Source organism: Anguilla anguilla, chromosome 7 (genome assembly GCF_013347855.1).
Source record: "Anguilla anguilla isolate fAngAng1 chromosome 7, fAngAng1.pri, whole genome shotgun sequence".
Lineage (NCBI taxonomy): Eukaryota > Metazoa > Chordata > Actinopteri > Anguilliformes > Anguillidae > Anguilla > Anguilla anguilla.
Window position 1 is genome coordinate 20,496,204 of NC_049207.1, and position 24,375 is coordinate 20,520,578.

The window sequence follows — 24,375 nt, forward strand, 5'->3', positions numbered from 1 at the left end:
CTGTTTCTCAACAGCAGGAGGGACCCTGCCCAACATGCGGCCAGTCCCAGCCCTGAGAAAAGCTTTTTTTAAGCTTACACTTTTTACACACTGAGGATAAACATTATCGAACAACAGAATAAATAATGTTTATAAGGGTTTGTATTCAGAGGCACACCATTTAGTTATACAGATATAGTGACAATTTTGGTGACATTCTTAATACAGTATTACCCTGCACTAAATCTCTGGTAGGACACTGCCATTGCACCAAGGCACTGAATAGTAACACTATATATATATATATCAGGTTTGGCAAATGGATGATGTGGGACACGTAAGTCAGATGCTACACGCGTTGCCATACCAACCCCTCCGGTCTGAATGCTCTTCCCTACCTTCCCTGGCCCTCTCTCCCTGCCCCTCTTAGGCTCCTCTTAATCTGAGAGATGGGAGTGTGTAATGAAAGTTTAATGCCGCGGTGTCCCTGTAAGCTGCTTACTGCAGGCTCCCCTGGTTCCCCTCAAACCCCACAGGGCCGCAGGGCTCCATGCAGCTGGGGCGCACGCTAGTACACGCAGTGTGTGCTAATGCAGACCCCAGCACAGGCTAATGCACACATTCATATACGCTCATATAGACCAGCACATGCTAATGCACGCAGTATGTGCTAATACAGGAAACCAGCACTGGCTAATGCACACATTCATATATGCTCATATAGACCAGCACACGCTAATGCACGTAGTATGTGCTAATACAGGAAACCAGCACTGGCTAATGCACACATTCATATATGCTCATATAAACCAGCACACGCTAATGCACGCAGTATTTCCTAATATATAAACCAGCACACGCTAATGCACGCAATGTGTGCTAATACAGGAAACCAGCACTGGCTGATGCACACATTCATATATGCTCATATCCCAGCACATGCTAATGCACACACTCATATATGTTCATATACACCAGCTCATGCTAATGCATGCAGTATGGCCTAATACAGAAACCAGCGCAAGCCAATGCACACACTCATATATGCTCATATAAATCAGCACAGGCTAATGCACACATACATATATGCTCATATACACCAGCACACGCTAATGCATGCAGTATATGCTCATATCCCAGCACATGCTAATGCACACACTCGTACAGTATACCCTAATATTGAAACCTGCACAGGCTATTGCACATGTTCCGATGTCTTCATATCACCCAAATCTCCCTTTAGGTGTGGATGGGGAAGCTCCTCTCACCCTTTCTCACTTTCTGTCCTTTCTCGCACCTACTAATGCTTCCAAGTGCTTCTCTCTCTCTCTCTCACACACACATACACATCACACACACACACAGACACACTCACGCATACTGATGGATTGATCTCGCTCACTGCAATTCAGAATTGTACTGTTTTGTTCAAAACCATTCCTTATAATCCCTATAGACCTCTCCCTACAGCAGTGGCTGATGGGAGATTTTCTGTTTGCCATTGATAAAGGCCAGTGCCTGAGGCCTGAGCAGTTTAATTTCGGAGCTTGTTGTCATCCCTAATTAAAATCCAGGCTGTTGCCATCATTCCTACGGAACACCATGGTACAGTGGCCACCATCTTATGTTCAGGGTCTTGTTCTCGTTTGCACACCATTCATCACTGTTAAGAGTCACCTCATTCTGTCTTCTTTTTTGTTAACCTTACCTGCCCTTTGTGTGTGTGCACGTGTGTGTGTGTGTGTGTGTGTGTGTGTGTGTGTGTGTGTGTGTTTACAGGAATCTTCCAGCCAAGCCAGCAGAAGAGGCACAGAAACACAGACAGCAGTATGAAGAGATGGTGGCGCAGGCCAAGAAGCGAGGTTGGAGCTCTCTAAACACGCTCTCCGTACATAAAACAATTGAATTCTGTAACGAGATGCATTTTTACATGTTACGCACAAACGTGTTGTGCATGTTACATTATGCCGCAGGCTAAAACCAGAGCAAAGGGGGAATGAACAGTTAGAAATGTGATTTGTTTTTCTCAACATATGTTGCTCTCTGAAGAGCTACTAAGGAAAATAAATGGCAGTGAAATAATAAATCTATTATAAAATATGAAAAGCATTCCACTTGAGTGAAAATGTAATGTGCAGCTGACAGGTTCGGCTTGCAGCAATTTCAGTGAGCACAATCCTGCGTGGAATTTCTATAAACAGCTTCTTTCCTCGTGCAGGTAGCGGCGTAGGTATAGGCCTGGGCCGTGAAACTGAATTTCAGCATTTGAAGACTCTAATGCTTGAAAATAATGTGGTGTTTTACATGTCAGCAATCACATTCAGGCTTTTTTCAGGGTTTTTATCCCCCTCAGTTCTTGCAATAAATGCAAAATAAATAAAGACAAGAAAGTAGAGAAAATTGTCTCCTATTTCTGAAAACTTTTAAAATAGGTGGAGCGAAGCAGAGATGAGGTGCTTGAAGGTGTGCTTCTGAGATCACCATGGGATGTTTGTGTCACACATTCTCTGTTTAATAAAATGAAATATTTAAAAAATAAAAGCCAAACTTTCTTCCTGAACTGACAGCTTGGTTTCAGTGCAGGCATGTAAGCTTTCATTCTCGGGCGTACACTTTCATTGCAAAGACAGCTTTTAAACTGCGACATCATCCACACAAGACCGCAGTAGGGTGAATTAAAGGTCAGAATTGATCTTAAAGATCATGGCCTCACGGGGCCATGTATGGCATTCAAGAAATGAATATTGTAGCAGATTGTCTGTATCCCTGTACCACAGATATAGATGTACTAGATTGGTGGAACAGGAGTAATGAAACGGTATAAGTGTCTCACAGTGGAACAGGGGTAATGTAATGGTGTAAGTGTCTCAGTGGAACAGGAGTAATGTAATGGTATATGTGTCTCACATTGAAACAGGAGTAATTTAATGCTATAAGTGTCTGAGTGGAACAGGAGTGATATGATGGTGTAAATGTATCCTGATCCTGTTCCTGTTCCTGGTCCTCCTGCAGAGATGAAGGAGGCTCAGAAGAGGAGGAAGCAGCTGGAGGACCGATGCAAGCTGGAGGAGAGCATTGGCAACGCTGCGCTCACCTGGAACCAGGAAATCCTCCCCAACTGGGAGACCATGTGAGTGCTCTGATTGGCTGCGCTCGTCTCCAGGGCTCCGGTTGCCCTGCTGAGGCCCCCCGTGAGCCCGAGTCTCCGCCCGTCAGTCCAATGCATTTCAGTTCCATTTGATTCGCTCCAGTGCCACTTTACTGCCAGTACTGTGGCCAAACTGAAGCTGTATATGCAGTTGAGTTGAGAAGTAAAGAAAAATGTTCTAGACATAGGCTTTCCGAACTGCCCTTCCTCTTATTCGTTTTTGTTCTCTGTCCCTGTCCCTCTCTCTATTTTCTATTTTTTCTCCCTCACCCTCTCTTCTTCCCTTCCCTCCTTCTCTCTCTCTCTCCCTGCCGCAGGTGTACGTCTCGACGGGTTCGAGAGCTGTGGTGGCAGGGCGTACCCCCCAGCGTCAGGGGCAAGGTGTGGAGCCTGGCCATCGGCAACGAGCTCAACATCACCCACGGTACGCCCCTCAAACCCCCCCCCCCGTCCTCCTATGCTTACACCTGTTTATTCATCCATTTCTTTATTTCTGTTCCTGCCGTCACTGAAATCAGTTTAGCCACGATGAGTTCATAATTTGAACGTTCATTGATGCACGACTGTGATTTAAGTTGCACTCCACACAGGTTAACGGGACACAGTTAATGACATAGTGATCAGGAGCAAGAAATATCTAGAGAGGGAAGGCTACGCTAGCTTAGCTATGGGCCTGAATATGAACATTAAATATACGCATGGCTGCACTTCCACGCGCTGCAGTTGGAGACACATTGTATCGATCAGTGGTCTCCAATCCTGGTCCTGGAGAGCTACAGGGTCTGCTGGTTTTTGTTTTCACCTTAAAATCAGCACCCAATTGAAACCCAAGACACCAGGTGAGATGAGTTAACTGTGTAATCAGCTGCTCTAATTGATTCATGAAGTGCAGTGTCACTATGAAAGCCAGCAGACTCTGTGGCTCTCCAGGACCAGGGTTGGAGACCACTGGTATAGATGTTCTGGGTTTAACCCTATTCCCTGCTGACCTGGAAATGAGGACCTAAGTCTAAATAATGCACCCCCACGGTGACCTTTCCCTGTGGGGGTTCTGAAACAGCTCTGCTGCCCTGTCCGCCAAGCCCTGCATGTTCTCTCAGATTTACACTCTTGTCACCTGCCGTCCTTGCTGTGACCACGATTTCTTGGACGCAGCACCACCTGCTGGCCGTACAAAGGGACTTACAGCAGAACGAGAGCGGGAAGCCCCCGTTTTCTCGACCCCCTCCCCCCCTCGACCGCTCTCAAACACTCACTCTGATAAACTGGAGTCATTTCTATGCCGACGCGAGTGCCGTGGTCGTTTGAGGACCCGGGGAACTCGGACGCGCGTTCGCTAGCGTGCTAACGAAGCGTGTCGGTGATAGTCGCTTGTTTAATTAAAGTTTGGGAATGAGGAAGAGGGAGGGGGCTGTGACGGAGATGTGGGCGGGAGGGTGAGAGGCGGAGGCGGAGGTGGAGAGAGAGAGAGAGAGGTGTCGGTCTTGAGGTTACACGCGCGGTGAAGGCTCTTCTGGCGCTAGCGTACGAGGCTGCTGTAGCGGACCTCCGCAGCTCTGTGGTTTCACACTTGCCTCTGGCTTCGCTCGGTGCGAGAGAGCGTGAACTCCTTCCTGTCCGGCGAGACCAGTTTGCGCTTAAACTGTCAGAAGAGTGGGCTGCGGGCTCTTCAGAGAAATGAGCAAAACACGAGCAACCTCAGCGATCGATTGCAATCCTCTCCTCACAATCTTCGGAGATCATTGAGTTTCTCTTTTTGGCTTTTTCTGCAGCCGTCTTCTGCTAATATAAATACCTCTGAATTGCTCATTGTGGGCATTTCTGATTTCGTATAATTGCATAGTGCGGTTTGCTTCAAACACCTAGCTTCCTGTCGATTTCACGCCAGGTGTGTAATTAGCGGTTGGTGTTGAAGCCTCGTTACTTTTCAGTTCTTGTCGCTAGGGGATGATAAACCTGACGTAAAAGAACCAAAAAAAAGCAGAGTGAAACCATCAGGCTGAAAGGACGTTCCTGCCTCCGAGCAAACGTATCATAAAGCATCAGAGGCTGCGAGCACTGGAGAGTCGGGCTGTGGCGTATGTCTGTGTTACTGTGTCACTGCACTCCTCCTCCCTCTCTCTGCATTCGCTGTCTTCACCTCCACCATTTCTCCCCCTTCCCCACATTTGCTACTGTCACCTAACCAGGGGTTTTGACTAATGCACAGGTGCATAACATGGGCTGATCCGTTTCAGGATTTTGCGCCAACTTCTGCTCTTAATTATTTAATTAGCTCGATCATATATGGGGCTGACATTTGTATAGGCGGCAGCTATAGCTGCAAGCGTATACTAAAGCGTATACTAAAGATTTTACTGTGCTGAAGTACAGGAGTAAACCAACGTAGTTTATAGAGCTGTCAGAAAACTAAAAATAAGGTAACTGGTTGGAACAAAACCAGTACGCGGACTAGCCCTCCAGGACCGGAGTTTTGCAGCCCTGGACTGATGGAATCGGGAGAGAATGCCCCTTGGCCGCAGAAGGATTAAGGGCATTAGCTCTCCCGTGACCCGACGGGCTGATTTACACGTCTGCGTTCCTTTGCAGAGCTCTACAGTATCTGCCTGTCCAGAGCCAGGGAGAAGTGGAAAGCCATGCCGACGTCGTCCTCCGACACCGAAAGCGAAGGTAACGCCCCCCCTCCCCGCCCCATCAGCCCCCACGGCACCCTGCACTAACCGTCGTCCTTCATTTTACAAAATAATAAATGGGAAAAAAACTGTTCACAAACTATAAAATGAACTTGAAAACGAGCGTGACATGTCTGAGCGTGTCACTGGTGCCAAACGGGTTAAGCCGCCCCCTGACTCGAAACTCGAAACTCGGGATGTGCCTTTTGATTCGTTTGATGTTGGAATGTTCCGGAGCTTCCAAACTGAATATTGAAATAATCAAACCTAGTATTTCCCCCTTGAGCAATTTATGCTGTTTAAGTTGTTCCTGTGTGCATTAGGCTCACTACAGAGATATCTGCAGTCACTCACGCTTTCAGAGAGGGAAATGAATATTATCAGTCAGGTGCCTTAACTCTATGGTACTTAAGAATTATTATCTAAGAATACTGATGAGAAAGAATACTGAATAACTAATTTTTCTTAAATCACATCTGTATTGATCCAAAAACTGGCAAGAGGTCTCACTGTCATATTCTGGCTAATTCTATTGTAGGCAAGTCTTATTTTCTAAGAACATTTAATCTGACCTGATATGTAATTCTGTGCTCATACAGATGCTGGGTTGTCTCTAGCGGACAAAGAAGCTAGCCTGGAGCTGATAAAGTTAGACATTTCCAGAACGTTCCCCAATCTCTGTATATTCCAAAAGGTACGTAACTGAAAGCTGTGGTATGGATCCATATGTGGTATGTGTGAGCTTAAAGGTCACCAAGGTCATACTGAACACTGATAAATCTTTTTGCCTTGTCATTTGCCTGTCCAGAAGTACATGCACTGTTCCTTTCTTTGGCATATCTGTGTGATTCTATTTGATAAATCGTGCTCATTTAGTGCAAGATAAATTAATTTTTTCATGATGTCACATTGGTATTCAATCCAGAGACTTTTTTTGAAGAACCTTTGAAAAGACTTCACAAGGGTGGGTGTATACTGCCCCCTGCTGTTTGGTAGCAGGTATGACACTTATATAGCGCTCCTATGCTCGCTTGGTCTTCTGCGTTTTTCATTAGTGCGCGAGTCTGGAGAAGAGAGAAGAGTGTTATTGAGACATTGCTGGAATAGTTTCATCCCCTCAGTTCTGTCGCGCTCTCTCTCAGGGTGCAATCTCTTTGCCAAATTGTCTTTACCGTAACAGCCACTGCTAATCACACAAGTGCATCACTTGAGCCAGACTTGAGCAGTGTATGTTAACTGTAACAATGACTTGTCCGAAACTCCGCCAGCTGTCTAGTTCAGCAGGCTATTTCCTTGCTGGGGTACATTTGGCTTTTTTTATTTTTTAAAGTGACAAATAAAGAAATGTGGACAGATGTATGGAATGTATATTTCGGTTGCACATGAATTCTGTTTCTCTGTTGATTCATAACTTTGCTAAAATATCTGCTTCCCTTGAATTGCCTGGGGACTGAACATTGCAGATGTTGCAGGGGTTACTGTAACATAGGTGTTAATACAAGTATTCCAAATCAATTAAATATTCTGTGTCCCATGATCAGACTGCACTCCCTGCTCCCCCAATCACGGCCCAGTATGACATTTCACTGTTTAAATAAGGACTTGCCATCAGACATCTGCTCACGCTCTTGCATTCCAGCGGGGAGGTCGGCCATGTCAGTTAATGACCTCTGCGACCTTCTCACGATCTCCTTGGATGATCGATGAGAAATTATGAGTCTGTAGTTAATTAGCTAGCATTCAAGTGCTGGACCAGGTAATCGATTAGAGATCTCGTGAGCAAACGTTTGAAGAATCCAACATTCGGCTACATCCCGAATGGAGAGCTTCCTTGAACCGGCCTTCCTAATTGGTCTGCTGGGCATCAGCCTGTTTGAGGTGCATTCACACTGTTTGAACCAGCATCGAGGCTCGGTTGTTCTGGACCTCGTCTTGCTACCTCGTGGTTGCAGGTTCAGATCCTGCATGGGGCAGTGCCATAGCACGCCTGTGCAAGATGCAGTGTCCTGAACTGGTTTAGTAAAGACTGCTGTATAAATAATGAAACGTCCGCTTCTTCATATGAAATCTGTTTGCTTCTTCAGGGTGGCCCTTATCATGACATGCTGCACAGCATTCTGGGAGCGTACACCTGCTACAGGCCAGATGTGGGATATGTAAGTACAGATTTCATGCCTTTTTATTGAAACCCACTCTTTAGTCTTCCCTCTTAACACATGTTCTGTACTTGTAGTTCTCTTTTAAAGGCCCAACAAAATGTGGCCTGACTCACCACAGCACTAACAGCCATTTCTTTTTGACTTTTTTAATCTTCCACGCCCTGCCCCCTCCCAGTGGATTCTGGGAAGTTTACAGGTTGTGTTTGTGGAGCACTTGTGTGTATGTTACAGCTGGTGAAATGGCTTTTAAGCTTCCACTGTCCAGCTCTTTGTAAATCAAACCAGTATGAAATGTTTCTGTAATGTGAGAGCATATTCATTGGCAATGTGAATTTTTTTGCTGCAATGGTTTCGTTTTTCTTGTTTACTTTTGAAAGTTGTTTTGTGTGCGTTTGTGCGTGTGTGTGTGTGTGCGCGTGTGCGTGCTTGTCCGTTTGTGTGTACCTGTGTGTACGCGTTTGTGTTTAAGTTGTGTAATGTGCTGACTCTGGGCTAGTTTAGGCGTGCTCTGCAGCTGCACACGACCGGAGAAGCCTAGTTATCGCTGAGCAGTTATCTAGTTATCTGCGGTCTGACTTCCTTTGCTGGCCTGAACGTGAGATGGAAACCGCAGGCCTCTGTGTGTGCGCCTGAGCCGCGGGGCCCCTCCTGCCTGCAGGGTCACGCCCCACGTCAGGCTGGGCAGAGCTAATAGTGAGAAGAATCTTAATCTTACGCTGCCGCTGAAACCGGAAGTGTAACCCCAGAGTTGCGCAGTGCGTGAATCAGCATTCCGAAAGCACTGCGGTCAGCTGACAGGAGGTGGGGAGGTGTTCAGTGTTCGAAATCCATATCCACAGTGCATTCATGTGTGCAGAGCCTGTGACTGTTTTCTTTTTTTCTTTTCTTTTTTATTACTTCACTTTCTAATTAATTCTCATTTTCACAACTTTCCTATTTAAGGCAAAAACAAATGCTTACAAACTTATCCTAGGAAGAGCACTGTAATCGTAATGCTGACTATTGAGGGTTCTGTAAAGAGCTGTAATCACTGCAGGACCCAATGAAAAATGGCACACAGTGGCACAGGGCATGTCTGTCACTGTGGGTACGAAGTACGGTCTTCATTTTGTTCCGGGAAGGTGTAGTTCAGATACAGTGGAGAGTGGCACCTTGGCGTATGTCTGTGCGTGTGCATATGTGTGTGTGTGTGTGTGTGTGGCTCTGTTGTGTGAGCGGCATGTGCGGTTATGTAAAGTTGTAGTAAGGCATGTATGTATGTGTTTCTGTGTGTCTAGGTACAAGGCATGTCCTTCATTGCCGCAGTGTTCATTCTGAATCTGGACACTGCTGATGCCTTCATTGCTTTTACCAACCTGCTGAACAAACCCTGTCAGATGGCATTCTTTAGAGTGGACCACAGCCTTGTGAGTACATTACCTAAACTCTCTATGTCCTGCACCCCACACTTTACACAGTACAGCCCACTAGGCCCAAACACACTATACCCTGCGCCCTATACCCTACACAATACAGCCCACTGGGCCCAAACACCATATACCCTGCGCCCTATACCCTGCACTATACAGCCCACTGAGCCCAAACACCATATACCATGTGCCCTATACCCTACACAATACAGCCCACTGAGCCCAAATACTCTATACCCTGCACCCTATACCCTACACAATACAGCCCACTGAGCCCAAACACTTTGTATACTATACACTACATCAGGGGTGCCCAACTTCATTCCTGGAGGGCCACTGTGTTTGCAAGTATTTGTGGTTCGATTTCATCAGCAGCCAATTAAGGCCAAGAGAACAAGGTGTGTGTATTCTTCAACCAATCAATGGTTAAAATGAATCACTGGTGCTGAAAAAACCAGCAGACGCTGTGGCCCTCCAGGACTGGAGATGGGCCCCCCTGCCATACACAACACAGCCCGCTGAGCTCTGCACCTAACCTCCCTATATTGAGCACCCTACACACATAGCCCTCTGAGCACTGCACTCAGTCTGCTACCCCCCTACAGCTGGAGCAGCATAACCTGTGCCCGACCTATAGTTTGCCTAATACTAATGCTAACTGCACACTGCACACAAGCAGCCTTATGAGCAGAGCAGTCTCTTCACTCTACACTGCACATTGCGGTGTCCGTGCACACTGGCCTGATTCATTTCAGAATGAGAAAATCGATTTGTCTCTCTGCTCTAGCATGTAAATTATGTTCTGAACCCCCAGGTATTCCACCTGTGTAATGATAGGAGTGATTGGATGACTGAGCGATTTAGTTTTTGTGGATGTCTCTGCATGGTGGAACTCACTTTTTTCCCACCCTCCCCCATCTTTCCAGATGTTGACTTACTTTGCGGCATTTGAAGTGTTCTTTGAAGAGAATCTACCAAAGCTGTTTGCACATTTTAAGAGCAACAACCTAAGTCCCGATATTTATTTAATCGACTGGTAAGTCACCTGTCTTTCTTTCGTCACTGTGTTTGTTGAACTGCATTGTGGGTATTCTTCTGTGGAAGAATGTAGACAAACTTACGACGGGTTGTGACAAGTGTGACCCATCGCTCTGCCCTTTTAGAATAGCAACTCTGCAACTACTGATAACCTGTACAGTAAACCCTCTGTATGTGTGTGTTGTATAGGATATTCACCCTGTACAGTAAACCCTCTGTGTGTGTGTGTTGTATCGGATCTTCACCCTGTACAGTAAACCCTCTGTATGTGTGTGTTGTATAGGATCTTCACCCTGTACAGTAAACCCTCTGTATGTATGTGTTATATAGGTTCTTCACCCTGTACAGTAAACCCTCTGTGTGTGTGTGTTGTATTGGATCTTCACCCTGTACAGTAAATCCTCTGTATGTGTGTGTTGTATAGGATCTTCACCCTGTACAGTAAACCCTCTGTATGTGTGTGTTGTATAGGATCTTCACCCTGTACAGTAAACCCTCTGTATGTGTGTGTTGTATAGGATCTTCACCCTGTACAGTAAACCCTCTGTATGTGTGTGTTGTATAGAATCTTCACCCTGTACAGTAAACCCTCTGTATGTGTGTGTTGTATAGGATCTTCACCCTGTACAGTAAATCCCTGCCCCTGGACCTGGCGTGCCGCGTGTGGGACGTTTTCTGCCGGGACGGCGACGAGTTCCTCTTCCGAACTGCGCTGGGCATCCTGAAGCTCTACGAGGACATCCTGACCAAGATGGACTTCATCCACAACGCGCAGTTCCTCACCAAGCTGCCCGAGGACATCTCGGGCGACGAGCTCTTCGCCGCCATCGCCACCATCCAAATGCACAGCAAGAACAAGAAGTGGGCTCAGGTGAGAGGCCAGGCTGATTTCTGTAGCTGAACCCGGGATGCGGTCAAGTCAATGTGTTAAGAAATTTGTAGTGTTAACTTGTTTTCTTTTTTTTTTTCTTCCCAGGTTCTGCAAGCATTGCAGAAAGAGCAGGAGCGAGGCAGTCCTGTCCTGAAACACTGAGTGACAGAAAGCTCATGCACAGACACATACCCTGGACTGAGACTGACACACACACACACTGAGACAGACACACAGACACTGGACTGAGACTGACACACACACACACACACACACTGAGAGAGACACACACACACACACACACTGAGTCAGACACACAGACACTGGACTGAGACTGACACACACACAAACACACAGACAGACACACACACTGGACTGAGACTGACACACACACACACACACACACACACACACACTGAGACAGACAAGGAGACATGCACACACACAGCTTTATGCTCACAGTAATGGTATATATAAATATATATTTGTTAAAGCCATTTGTATGAGCTACGCCTTGCTGGGGGGGGCAGAGAGGTGGACCGTGGGCAGTGGATGGTCTTGACTTATGCGTGGCCTGATCTCACCAGACACTGGACGAGAACCTTCAGCAGAACTCTTTGAGGGGATAGCCTTAAACACTGCCCATCCTCCCCCCAGCACCCTACCCCCCATCCTCACCCCCACCCCCCTTGAGGTACAGACTGATATAAACCAAACAAAGAAACAAACGGATGTCAACGAATGTAAACACCTTCCATTATCTTATCAGGGTTTCTACCGGACACTGGACATCAGTTCCCAAAATGAACTCTATTACTCCTTTGGGCATTTCCATGTTTGTTGTCTTGTCAGTTCTCTTGTCAATCAATCAATCTGCTATCATTCCAGCTATGTGTTTACTTTGATTAAGTTTAGTTTTTTGTTTTTTTTTTGTAATTAAGGAATTACGAAATCCTGGGGGTCAGTTAGTTGAAATTGTGAACTGAATTGAGGGCATACAGTGGGATAAATGTAATTTTCTAAGTTACCGTTGCTTCTGTTGTAAAGGGTTGGTGTTTGCATGTGGTTTGAAGGTAACTTCTTGCCACGGATATCGAGTTTGGAACAGGAGCACGTTTGGGCAAAGGCACTGCGATAGGATAGTGACATGTTTTATCTCTCGTGAGGCATGATGGGTACTTTCACCGCACACTGGCAGTGGTTGCTTTGTTTTTTGTCATTTATTTTCTCGGTTGTCGTTTGTTTTTATTTTGGTTTGGTTTGTGCACATTTCATTTTGCAGAGTTGTTTTTTTTATGAATGCTGTCCTTAGATGCGGTTTGCTGTCAAACTGTTGCTTTTCTTTTGCTGCTCTTTTTGTCCCTCTCCACATGCCTTCCTCACTTTACCCTTATGCACTAGCACAGGAGTATTTCGTTTCGACTAAATATTTCTACTTGATTCTCAAAGTGTACATTTTAGGTCTGTATAACCTTATTTTTGTGTTTGTGTACTATTCCATCTGTATAAATATGTTGAGCTTTGTGTATATTTGTATGAAATAGTTGCTGCAGGCTAGTCTATATTCTGAATCTGAAACACTTTGATCTTTAGGCTGCTTCACCAAATGTGTTTGGCTACTGATTCCTATGTGCAATAGAAGAATTTTGGAGAGAATGTCGAGATTCCTTTAGCTGGACGAGGGGATCGCCTTGATGAATTATTTATTTGTTTTTCTCTGACGGTGCCCAAAATTTGGACACTGGCTTGTGGCTTAGTCGTACATCAAGTGCTTTTATTTATTTGAATGCCGTTTTCTGTGAAGGCGGGCAACGCGGCTCACGCTAATTGCTTTGGTTCCTTCGGCCTGGTAGGGCAGACTGGATTTTGAGAAAATGATTGAGGTTGAAGAGGCAGAGCCCACGGGTTGTTTAGTCGGATTGAACGTTCCCGGCGAAACCAAGAGAGGACCGTTACTACCTGAAGGCTGTTCAATCGGACGGGACACTTCCAGTGACACTGAGAGACGGTTTGTGTGCTGAGCCGTTCGCACCTATAGCCCATTTAATCCAATCGGACATTCCAAGTGCAGTCATTAAAAATGAGATACAGGTGAACACCCTTCTTTTTGCCTGCAGAGCTGAATGGACTGTGAACTGAGGTTGTTTGAAATTGTTGTTGCATCCCTGCTCTTCACTTTGTCACTTTTGGAATAGTGAGAGCTCGCAATTGAGCTCTTTCAAAGTCGAAAGAGACGTCCCCCACGAATGTCCCCTTAGCCCGGACCGCTGTCTCTTTGCTGCCTCTCGCCTCCCTGCTTCATGTTGGAAAAATGGTGTTTTGGAGTGAAGCGATCTCCGGTTCACTCGTTTAACACGTGAGCTGTTTTACAGCGCGAGGCCCAGCTATCCAGGAGTCCCTGTTTTGGTTCAAACGCTCGTCCTCCCATCTCTACGAGTCTCTTCTTCATTTCTTCTTCTCTCCTCCTCCTCCTCCCCTCTATGCAGTGTGCACTGCCCTGGTTTACTCGTCATGTTCTGTGAAGTTTCTTTTAACACACTCCTTTTCCACTCCATTCAGTGAAGGCTGTATGGAAAAAATGTTTTGTGCAGTTTTTTTTTTTTCTTCTGCGCTCTCGCTCTCGTACTGGTTGTGTTTTTGTTTGAGGTGATCTTCTGGTTCTCAGGAGACTTTGTTTCCAGTGAGACCAACTGTATGTTACACTGGGTAACGGGTTTCGGGATTTGAATCGGCAGGACCACAGAGACGAGTTGGTCGCAGTCACATGAGTCTTTTTGCGAAGGAGGGCATTGCTTTATGTTTTGAGTGTTGTGATCGCTTCATGAAGAAATTCTAAGTCCTCAAACCTGAGGTTAGAAACCGCTTTAGATGTCTGTGGACAATAACTTGCGTTTTAATTTTTTTGAAAGCATTGTTTTTATGCTCGTGAACTGAATCGCATTTCAGAATTGTCAATACTTTAAGCAAGGCACAGGAAATGATTTGGAACTTTAACCCATTGTTGATTTTTAAACATGAGTCTATTAATGTGGAAGGAGCATCCCAGTACCCCAAAGGTAAATCAATTTTTCTGGGTTAGCAGGTTTTCAGAGACCAATGTTTTTAGTCCAATAGTGGTTAAGTAAATGATTAGTGTATGGGTAGAAGTTCTGCTGGATAAATTTAAACCCAGTTGAATAGAATACTCAACTTTCATAGACCACCCAGCTTTTGGAAACCATAATGCAATGCATTGCTGACTGTCACCTGACAATCAAGAGACATCTCTATTCATTCACATCTCCTGCAATCCGGTTACAATCTGTAAGTGTCTGTTCAATCAGAGCTCTTGCATTCTGGTCACTTGGCAGTCCAGAGGTGTCTGTACAGCCAATACCTTTTCGTTCCCATAGCACTGTTTGTCCAATCATATATCATCCATTCCAGTGTACTGATCATTTTAAATTTGAGTGTAGACACCCACATTCTGACATGCTTTTTGTGTATTTGCGTTTGTTGCTTTGGTTCTTTTTTGTTTTGTTGGCTTTTCATCATGTATCGTGTAGACATTTTCTCCATGTTACCAATACTATTTTTAAATTGATGAATCCTTGAATTTTGTGTGTTTGTGTTGTGTGTGTTCGTGTTTGTGTGTGTGTGTGTTAAGGCTAGCCATGTCACAGGCAGATAGTTACACTCTACATGTTACTGGGGTCAATTTTAGTTTTTCAGAGGACTCATACAAGGACCTTTCCCATCAAACCTGCAGATATACAACCTGGAAAATAATTCTATTATCTTCTCAAAATAAGCAAACTATTCCTTTTTAGATGTGTGTGTGTGTATGGCTGTAACCAGAGAGAAAATTGAAACATGTCTGTGAAATTATGAAATGTAATTAGCAATTCTGCTAACTTTTAAATATGATTTTTGTTTGTTTTTTGTTTTCTGGAATTTAATATTTTTGTCTTGCATTTTAGGATGTGACTACCACATTTCCAAGGGACTTACTTTAGTTCATTTTGGAGAATTTGGGGAAAAAACTGGAACTATATCTCACTTGAAGTGTACATACTGTTTTATTAAATAAAGCTCTGTACATACAAAATTGTGCTGCCTATGTGGGAACTCAATTACCCTGTGCATCTATTGCACAACATATGGTCAACATTTATTCTCATCTTGGAGCCTTAATATTGCCATTTATTAACTCCTTTTAACAAGGTCCAAAATTCATTGTATTTTTTAGATTAAGTATTTTCTTGGTGATGACCTCTAACATATGAGATCAATAGTACTACCATTCTGTAATTTATTTTTTTCTGGTGAACATGAAACACCACTGGCTGTTCATTCATTTTGATTCCATTTATATTGACTAATGTTCACCTTGCATTCTAAGTGCCCTGTCACATATTGCATTCAGGGATCACATTTGGCATTTTCCATAGACTAAGGAAGTGTGATACTAAAGGTGATTATATAGAATTAAAGTGACTTTTCCCATCAGAAAATAAATCCTACTAATAACGATAATGGCACACATTAATAGTATTTTTATTTATGTGCAGTGATTTGTAACATTTTCAGACTGTATTCCTTTAACACACTTGTATAACGGTTCGCATTGCTCTTATGGATGCACTTGTGTCTCTTTCATTGTAAATCCTTATTGATAACAGACTAACAGAACGTAATGTAAATGTAAAATAACCTGATGGAAACCAAGCCAAAATTGAACATCCTATGCACACATGCATGCATTCGCACTCAGCGTTTTATCCAAGTGCATTCCGGTGACCTTGAGGCTCTTGGCTCTGTATCGATTTTTCCCGTTTGCAGTTATCTTGGTAAAACACTAGGGGGTTCCAAATCCCAATTATGTACCTGAAAACAGGAAGGCAAAAACTCATTTCTGACTGCAAAATTACATTGGTTTCAGCTATAAAATCACATGTCTTGCACGTAAGAAACCACGCCTAACGTCCTGGGGTATTTGGGTGCCTGCATTCAGCAAAGCCACAAAGGCACTCCAGCATGACTCCAGCTCTGACCTGCGTTTAGGGTGTGAGCAGAGATGGCATCTTTCCTGGCGGTTGCTATCGAGGTTCTGTGTGTGGCATTTCTGTGGTTTCCTTCAACAGAACAAAGTAAGATTTTTAAGACCTTTTTTTATTTTTATTTTTTATATGTCATATAGCAAAAATATCCATCAGGTATCTTGAGCTCGGTAGCAGTGTTTCCTCCCTTGCCAAAAGTCAAGCTTGGCAATGGTGCTGTATGCAGGGCGAAACTAAACTTATCATGCCACAACATAGATATATAGCGGCCTGTCTCAGGTGCTAATGTGCATATAGTTAAGTGTAAGTTTCAAAATAACAATTTTGTAGATACAATTTCTGTTACATTTGTTTTTAGTAACCATGCTAATAAGAAATAAAAGTGAATGTTATTTTAAAGATAATGAGAATATGACAAGTAGTGGTTAAAATACTGCTTTAATTAAACTATTGATTCAAAATTGTATGCTGTTGCAAGAAAGTCTATTGATTGACAACCATATCCTTGTGGTATGTTATAAAAAAACAAATGGGATGCAGTCTCAAATTGTATTGTACTGCCCCACAGTACAGTCAAATCCTTAAAAAAATAGTGAATGTGTTTATGTAAGAAATGTAATAAAATAGATGGTTCATATAAGCATTGCATATACAGCCATTCTTGATGTTTAAAGTGTACTGCAAACCATTATATATATATTTGTTGTGGTCATATCTTTTATAAAAGAACATGTACAGTAGCTATTCACTCACAAATGACATTTTCCTGCAGATATGGAAATGCCATCATATGGCCAGTACTGTCTAAAAATAGAGCCAGTCACGAGTTCCCCATCTGATGAGAAGCCTGTGACCCGACAAGCACCTACCAGCCAAACATTTATGAGCCCATCACAAGCCGGCCAACCATCGACCAGTCTACCACCAACCTCCCAGTCACGGTGTATTACTCAAACAGTCAAAAATGACAAAAGAGGTAGGACTTTGGGGCTATGTCTTCCAGAATCACAGGGTGCATGTACGCAGTCAGTGGTGCAGTGTATGGGCACATGCTGTAACAATTGAATGTTGGTATTTTAGAGGATTATGGATTATGATTAATATATTATCAGTAGGTGTGGTGCAGCTGTGTTCACCTACATTGCAGCCAATCAAATGACCACTCCATTCTCTTTAATAGCAGGGTTCAAAACTGATACTCAAAAACTGGGTATGCGTTTGCGCCTTCGGACAAATTTATTTGTGAATAAATGAAAAACTGTGAGTCAATCTATTCACCAAAGTTGTCTTTATCAATATTCTGCTGTTTATGAATAATCATAATGAGAACTGCACAATCCATGAACCTCAAGTCTCTTTCACACAGAAATTATTGGCTAAATCAGTAAAGGTACAGCAAATCATAAACTAGAAGTGCAGGCATGATTACAAGAGATATGATCAAGAGCTAGCTACAACATCAAGATAAAAAAACAAGTGCAACACGAAAGTGCTAGAAGATAAAAATGCAAGTGTTACATGAAAGTGCAATAGAGACAATATATTCCATAGGGGATACAATTATACAATTCTATCACATAGACAACATATATTACATATTACATAGCAATATATATGTTACATTACATGTATTGCCTTCTCTAGTGAAATAGAGAAAAGGCTCTCTCTCTCTCTCTCTCTCTCTCTCTCTCTCTCTCTCTCTCTCTCTCTCTCTCTCTCTCTCTCTCTCTCTCTCTCTCTCCATTCTTGACTGGGTCATGCACTCGATCTGAATCTTATTGATCATGCGTTTCATATGCTGAAGAAAAAACTTAAGGCAACTAGCCCCCAAAACAAGCATGAAGCAGAAGACAACAGCACAGGTCTGGTAGACCATGACCAGGGAAGATACTCAGCACTTGGTGATGTCTATGGCTCACAGACTTTCAGCAGTCATTGCATGCAAAGGATATGCAACAAAGTACTAAACACAACAGCTTCGATTTACAACATTAATTTGTCTCAAAAATTATGGTGCCCTGACATGGACAACCTATGTATGAAACACACACACACGCATATATATAAAATCTAAAAAATGTATTTTTCATAATTGTAATATTTGGTATTTGTTTTGTTCAGTAAATGCTCAAAAAATGATCATTGATGTTCTTACATACATGGTATAATGCTACAATTATTGTATGACAGAAACAGTGACTGTGTGCTTCTTCTTCCATGCAGTTGTAGCACCAGGTGCCTGTGCCTGTCCTAAGACACAAACACCTCTCACTTATTACCGCATCAACGACATACTCAGCATGCAGATCAGAGCTCCCAATCCAAGCTGCAAATCCTTCTTTATTTTGTGAGTTCAATGTCCATCTCCTCTATTCTCCTGTAGTGTGTCCTGTCCCTGTCCACTCTCTCATAAAGGTTCCACACATTGGTATGGTCTTTTGGCAGTTGGGCCCAGTCTGGTTCTGAAGACTTAGTAGTAGGGATTATAGCCATTATAGGAATGAGCTGGCCAGGAAGGGCTCTAGACAGTTTTGACTCATGTTTCTTTAAAAAGAAAAAGTATTTTAAAGGACTGATCTTTTCCGCCTACTCTCAGCTGATCTCATTTAGCATACCTTACTAGTGGTATAAAAGTTATTCTGTCTGATGCAATGCGGTTTGCTCTCTTCTCACTCTGTGAATTTTTTTATTTATTTGCCGTATGTTGCACCATTGCCATTACTTTCCAGTCATAGCGGATGTGCCATACATCCACTGTGCTGCTATGAACTGTGGTGTGTGGTGTTTTGCTTATATTTCCCAAGCGCTTTATCAAATCAGGTTTGATTGAAAGGTTGGCTTGTGCTCTGTCTGTAGGCTTTCATTATAGTCAGTCTCTTCACCACCCCATTGAGTTTATGATTATCCTAACTGAATGCATTTAGCTTCCCTCGCCACTTCTTAAATAATGATTTATTATTATTGATTCATAAACTGATTTAAGAGTTTTTTACTTGCCATGTATTTGATAGGGACATATACATATATTAATGTAGATACACATATTTAAAACAACTGATGCATTACTTTGCACCACCAAATTTTAAATTATACATTTTTTATGCCCCCCCCCCCTATTTTTTCTCCAAGATCTGGAATGCCTGATTTTATGTGTGTGTGTATGTGCGGTGTGAGTGATGAAACTTTATAATCCTGGTCAACTGAAACTCTCTCTTCCCTGGGTGATGCTAGAGCTGTTTGTGCAGTGCCTTGTGGGGCTGTCGGCCACAGCCACTGGCATCATTACCGCAGATGTATATCACTACTTTTTAGTGTTAGCATCATACACAGGGCTGGAAAATGATGCAAGTATATGTCTCAATGATGGGAATTAAGAGCACATAAACAATACTGTGTCTGAGGGCTCTTCACCTCTACTTTGCATTCATGCTGTGTCTTCATACCTCCTGAAGCTTTGCTCTGAAGTTGAATGTCCCGGATATATGCATGGCCGTTGCTCCTGAATATAAGGAGAAGTATATAAACCTGATGGCGTGAGTGTTACATTTATCCAAAATTCGAGATAGAAATAGTAGAATGGAAGAGTGCCGTGTTTACTGTAAATGATAAATATAAATAATACATATAAATGACAGTGGATTTTTTGAATATTTTGATGATGAAGATGATTTTAGTTATTAAGATGAAGCCTGTTAAGAAAGATCTTGTGCCAGGATTTTATTTTATTTCATTTGTTCATATTGCTTTCGAATAATTTTTCACTATCAGACACATTAAGAGAATACTAATGAACTAAATGCTTGAAACAAAAGCATTTTCCAGATTCTGTGCTACTTACATATGTGTATACATGAAAGTTACTGATTTATTTATCTTCAGTATACAGTATGAGAAGCTGACAAAACGGTGATTAAAGCATTTTACATATTCAGGTTTATACTTTGAGATAACAAATATTTTAGTCAGGTGTCGAGTATGAGTGTACATTAAATATCAAAACATTCTTCTAGTATAAAAGGTATGCTGATTTTATTTTATTTTTCCTGCAGGAATGTCAAGGCAACACAAATGCAAGTATTTTTTAATTTTTTTATTTAGTATCTACTGTACATGATTTCAGAATAATAATAGTCATAATCTTAACCACAAATGCACTTAAATATTCATACATTTATTTATTTATTGTACTCTCATTATTTATTTATTTATTTATTATAACCTGACGTTATTGATTTATTTATGTCTACCTATATCTATATCCATATTAATAAATAATTACAAATAGCATGTAACTGGTTTATTAGGTTATATTGCTTGTCATTAGAATATTATGCTTAAAAATATGCGATATTTTTAAATAAATATTATATATTTGTATATAAATTGTATATAAAATAATTGTAATATGAAATTTATCATGCCCCCCCAAGACACACATGATATGACATGACATGCTTATTCTGGTGTTTTAGATCTGTTCTTTTGAAATGCAAACTATTAAACTGAGAAACATGAGACATCCTCTAACACTCTTTTCCTGCATGTTTATTTTCTTTTCCTGTCTTACCCTGCTAACACAGGTCTTTTGGTGAGTTCCTGTTTGACCCTTATATGCCTACACCATGGCAGCCTCAATATGTGATGGCTTCTGAAACAACCTTCAACAGAACAGGAAAGCAAACATTTTAGCTCCTTCAATTTAGTTTTTATTGATTTAAAAAGTACAAAGAAGGTGAACACTGTGTTCCCTATGTTTTCTGGTTTCTGGTCCTTTTGAGGTTTAAGTTATTTTTTGTATCAGATTAAGAATGTTTTTTTTTCCACTCCAAATTCCATATTGATTATACATGAAATTGTATTATTAATATTAATAATTATTAATGCATTTTTGCAGCCAAACATTAATTAAGGCTGGGGGTTTGTCACAGAAACTGTTGGCTAAAGTCCCGATGCAGTCATGGCAAAGTTGTTAAAAATCAAGGAAAATTAAACTGAAATCACAAAAAAAAACATTAATTTGTTAACTTAACCAATAGATATTGTGCCTATATCCATCGTGGGAAATTATTGAGATAACATGCACGGCCGTCTGGGTAGTGTAGAGGTATAAGCACTTGCCTACCACCGCAGAGACCAGGGTTCAATCCCCGGCAGCTTGGTCAGACGTTCCTACGAACAAGTGTTCGCGGGTGGGAAGATACCAGTGAGGCGACTCCTACTGGTTGGTCGAGGCGCCTGTTCAGCAGGGAGGGGATCTGGAGGAGATAGCGTGAACCTCTGTGCGCATTACGCTCTCCCAGTAAAACTATTTCCCTGTCAGGTGAAAAGAAGCAGCTGGCGACTCCAAATGTATTGGTGTGGTAGTCTACACCCTCCCCAGACCAACAGAGCATAGCGCATCAGCCAGGAATGTGATATACATGGAGAATTGGTATAACAACTAAAATTGAGGAGAAAATGGGAGAAAAATGGCAACAAAAAAAAGAAATAATATGCACAACTGTAACAAGTGCCTGTGACTGATACCCAGCCATAATAATAATTACTCTACTGGGGGAAATAAAAGATGGCCTAGAACCTCCCACACAATGTTCCCATTTCATCTCGGCAGTAGTCATGCTTATTGTAACTTTACACTATCTCACATCTAGATTAATTCAATCGAAAATTGCCATCACAGCTGGAATATCACAGTGCAAATTTTGTCCTGCACTGTCTGCAGTGCTGGATATGCTCTATGAACAGCACAGGAAGATACATCAATTTCCGCACATTTAATTAAGATATTCAATGCACTAAACAGGAGGTTTTTTTGCACCTTTTCAGCTCTGCTTCACATATTTTTTCACATGACTGTGCCATTAGCTGTAGCCTTAGTAAATAAGGTGCTAATTTCACACAGATTGCAATGACATGCCTTCATCAGGACCATAATTTGCTCTGCAAATTTTATGTACATAAACCTGGCCCTTTATGTTTTACTGTGAGGGCTTTTCTGAGGGTTTTGGCTGGCAAATGCTGAAAACTTGTGGTCCTTGAATGAACTCCTGGGTTATAAGTAACCACTAGAACACAGAGCCACTAGCGATTTGGGTACAGCGCATAGCACGTCTCATTGCAAAAACATTTTGCATTGGACTGCACGTTGCCCTGATAAGCACATGAACTAGCAAAGAAAATAAGGTAAAACCACACAGTTAGATGGTGGCAGAATGGGAGTACATGGTCATCGCCGGCCTCCTCATCGACCCCAGGCTCTCCTCTACTCTTTGTTCTCGGACAGGTGTGGTTCAGCGCTGCAGGTGCGTCCAGGGGAGGGAGATCCCTGTCTCGGCTCCGATCAGAAGCCTGCGCATCTTCTTCCCCAGTCCACAGTGCAACAACGTAGAGATCATGTGAGCTCCACGTCCCACAATCCCTCTTCATCTGACCCCTCTCCTCTTTTTTAAAAACGATAATGAATGACACATTATTCATCTTCACTTTCTTTTGTTGAAAAAGTACAATTATTCTTAAATTATGGAGTCAGCTTGTCTGTATTTTGTAGTAATGGTCTTCATTATCAACCCTAAAAAGCACTCCTTGGCTACGCCATTGCCCAAACCGGTTAAGTCAGACTGCATAGATGCGCTGTGAAGGTAGACTTTCAGACCGATGCCGTACATTATAGTGACCAGCTCTTGACCTTTCTATTTGTTTCTTTTGCAGTGCCACCTTGGAAAGGCATCAACAACACATCTGTGTGAGCACCAGGACGCCTGCAGTCAACCGTTTTATCAAGGACACGATGTTAATTGTCAACTTCCTTCCTTCAAATTAAAAGGCTTTTCTCGCTCTACTATCACTGATAAATAGTTTAAGCATTGCCGTTAATCACAGCTATAGATGCAGGTGTTGTAGCAGCCAGTGACTGTCCAGTTCACACCATTAATTCCTGCACATTGAGCCATTGCTTATATGCTCCTTTCTAGGGTTTCTTGCAGAAAAATGTCAACCCAGAGAAATTTTTTTTGGCCAGATGTACCATTCACCTATTCATAAAAACTGTAAAAGCCTGTCTATGTGTGATATTAGCACACATCCAACGCCAAATCCACACCTTACATCAGATGTTCAAACACTTCTGCAACCTTTTTGGAGTTTTTGAATAGGGATATTACTGAGCTATATTACATCATTGTTAAATTGGAGCGGTAGATGATTCATAAGGATGTACAAAGTCTGGTCTAATTTCAAGTATTTTGACAATATTTTTAAAGGCAAAACTGTCACACAGTGCCTGTTCCACACCAGTTAAATGGTACTATACTAATTTAAATTTTGAGGTCTATTAGGTTGATGAACATTATATTGAATATCTGTTGGAAAGACCATTTTGTATTTTTTTATATTGGTGTAGAATATATTTGGTGTTCATTTTGTGTTTTTGTCTCTGTGTCCATTTGGTGAATTTCCTGTTTTGACACTTTTCTAATGGTGACAGGAACCCACATCTCATTGATAATCTATGACTGCAGTTTCCCTTTCCTTTTTGAGATCCAATCTATATTTCAAAGAGAAAACAAGCATTTAAATACCTAGACCTGGATTGAAATCAAACATATATATATATATATATATAGCACACTCACCATTCACTCACACCTATGGGCAATTTAGAGTCTCCAGTAAGCCCACCTGCATTTCATTGGAAACCCATGTGGACATGGAGAAAACATGGAAACTCCACACAAAAAGGCCCAGGCTGGGACCATCTTGCTGTGAGGCGACAGTGCTACCCAAAGCACCACCATTTTTGGGGATATTATTTAGCAAATGCGTGGTTGTGGAGAAGGTGGACTGTCAACCAGACAGCACAGTTAAGAGGAGCAGGTGTACTGTACGCGACAGGTGATGTACTTGCTCCATTATTACCCCTCCCCAGCTCCCCGCCATTATCAACCCGGTCCCCAGTCTGGCTCCACTTTGTCAGCTTGTGAGATGTTGAGAAGTCACTCTGGATAAAAAAATATCTGCTGGATAAATGTAATAATAAACTTACTGCGGTCACTACTATCGCT

General features: G+C 42.4%; 2 protein-coding genes across 6 annotated transcripts in view; both read left to right on the plus strand.

The window, feature by feature from the left end:
• The window catches only part of tbc1d14 (TBC1 domain family, member 14), a 42,990-nt gene extending 31,416 nt beyond the window's left edge, over positions 1-11,574 (plus strand). For 2 of the 4 annotated variants that reach the window (XM_035427522.1, XM_035427523.1), the window contains 10 exons: positions 1,759-1,841; positions 2,992-3,109; positions 3,445-3,551; positions 5,717-5,797; positions 6,399-6,493; positions 7,884-7,955; positions 9,236-9,364; positions 10,294-10,403; positions 11,018-11,276; positions 11,382-11,568. In XM_035427522.1, the coding sequence (XP_035283413.1) occupies positions 1,759-1,841; positions 2,992-3,109; positions 3,445-3,551; positions 5,717-5,797; positions 6,399-6,493; positions 7,884-7,955; positions 9,236-9,364; positions 10,294-10,403; positions 11,018-11,276; positions 11,382-11,438 (1,111 nt within the window). In that variant the 3' untranslated portion in view covers positions 11,439-11,568. Of the gene's footprint in view, positions 1-1,758; positions 1,842-2,991; positions 3,110-3,444; positions 3,552-5,716; positions 5,798-6,398; positions 6,494-7,883; positions 7,956-9,235; positions 9,365-10,293; positions 10,404-10,782; positions 10,942-11,017; positions 11,277-11,381 lie in introns of those variants that run through there. The other 2 variants (XM_035427520.1, XM_035427521.1) reach the window with 2 other exon arrangements.
• A 64-nt stretch (positions 11,575-11,638) lies between these two features.
• Positions 11,639-24,367, plus strand: LOC118232152. 2 transcript variants are annotated; one of them, XM_035426807.1, is made up of 8 exons: positions 11,639-16,405; positions 17,088-17,291; positions 18,539-18,662; positions 19,768-19,848; positions 20,365-20,385; positions 20,896-20,903; positions 22,599-22,710; positions 23,024-24,367. In XM_035426807.1, the coding sequence occupies exons 1-8, from the start codon at positions 16,333-16,335 to the stop codon at positions 23,133-23,135; spliced, it is 735 nt and encodes a 244-aa protein (XP_035282698.1). In that variant the 5' UTR covers positions 11,639-16,332; the 3' UTR covers positions 23,136-24,367. The 2 variants fall into 2 exon arrangements, with proteins under 2 accessions (XP_035282698.1, XP_035282699.1); XM_035426808.1 differs by lacking the exon at positions 19,768-19,848.
• Positions 24,368-24,375: the final 8 nt, after the last annotated feature.

What these genes read in the sequence shown, in the direction of transcription:
- LOC118232152 (XM_035426807.1), top strand. Translation starts at nt 16,333, where the DNA reads ATGGCATCTTTCCTGGCGGTTGCTATCGAGGTTCTGTGTGTGGCATTT. An exon ending in TGCAAATCCTTCTTTATTTT is followed by an intron (nt 18,663 to 19,767) that starts GTGAGTTCAATG and finishes TACCTCCTGAAG; the next exon opens with CTTTGCTCTGAAGTTGAATG. An exon ending in TGCAACAACGTAGAGATCAT is followed by an intron (nt 22,711 to 23,023) that starts GTGAGCTCCACG and finishes TTTCTTTTGCAG; the next exon opens with TGCCACCTTGGAAAGGCATC.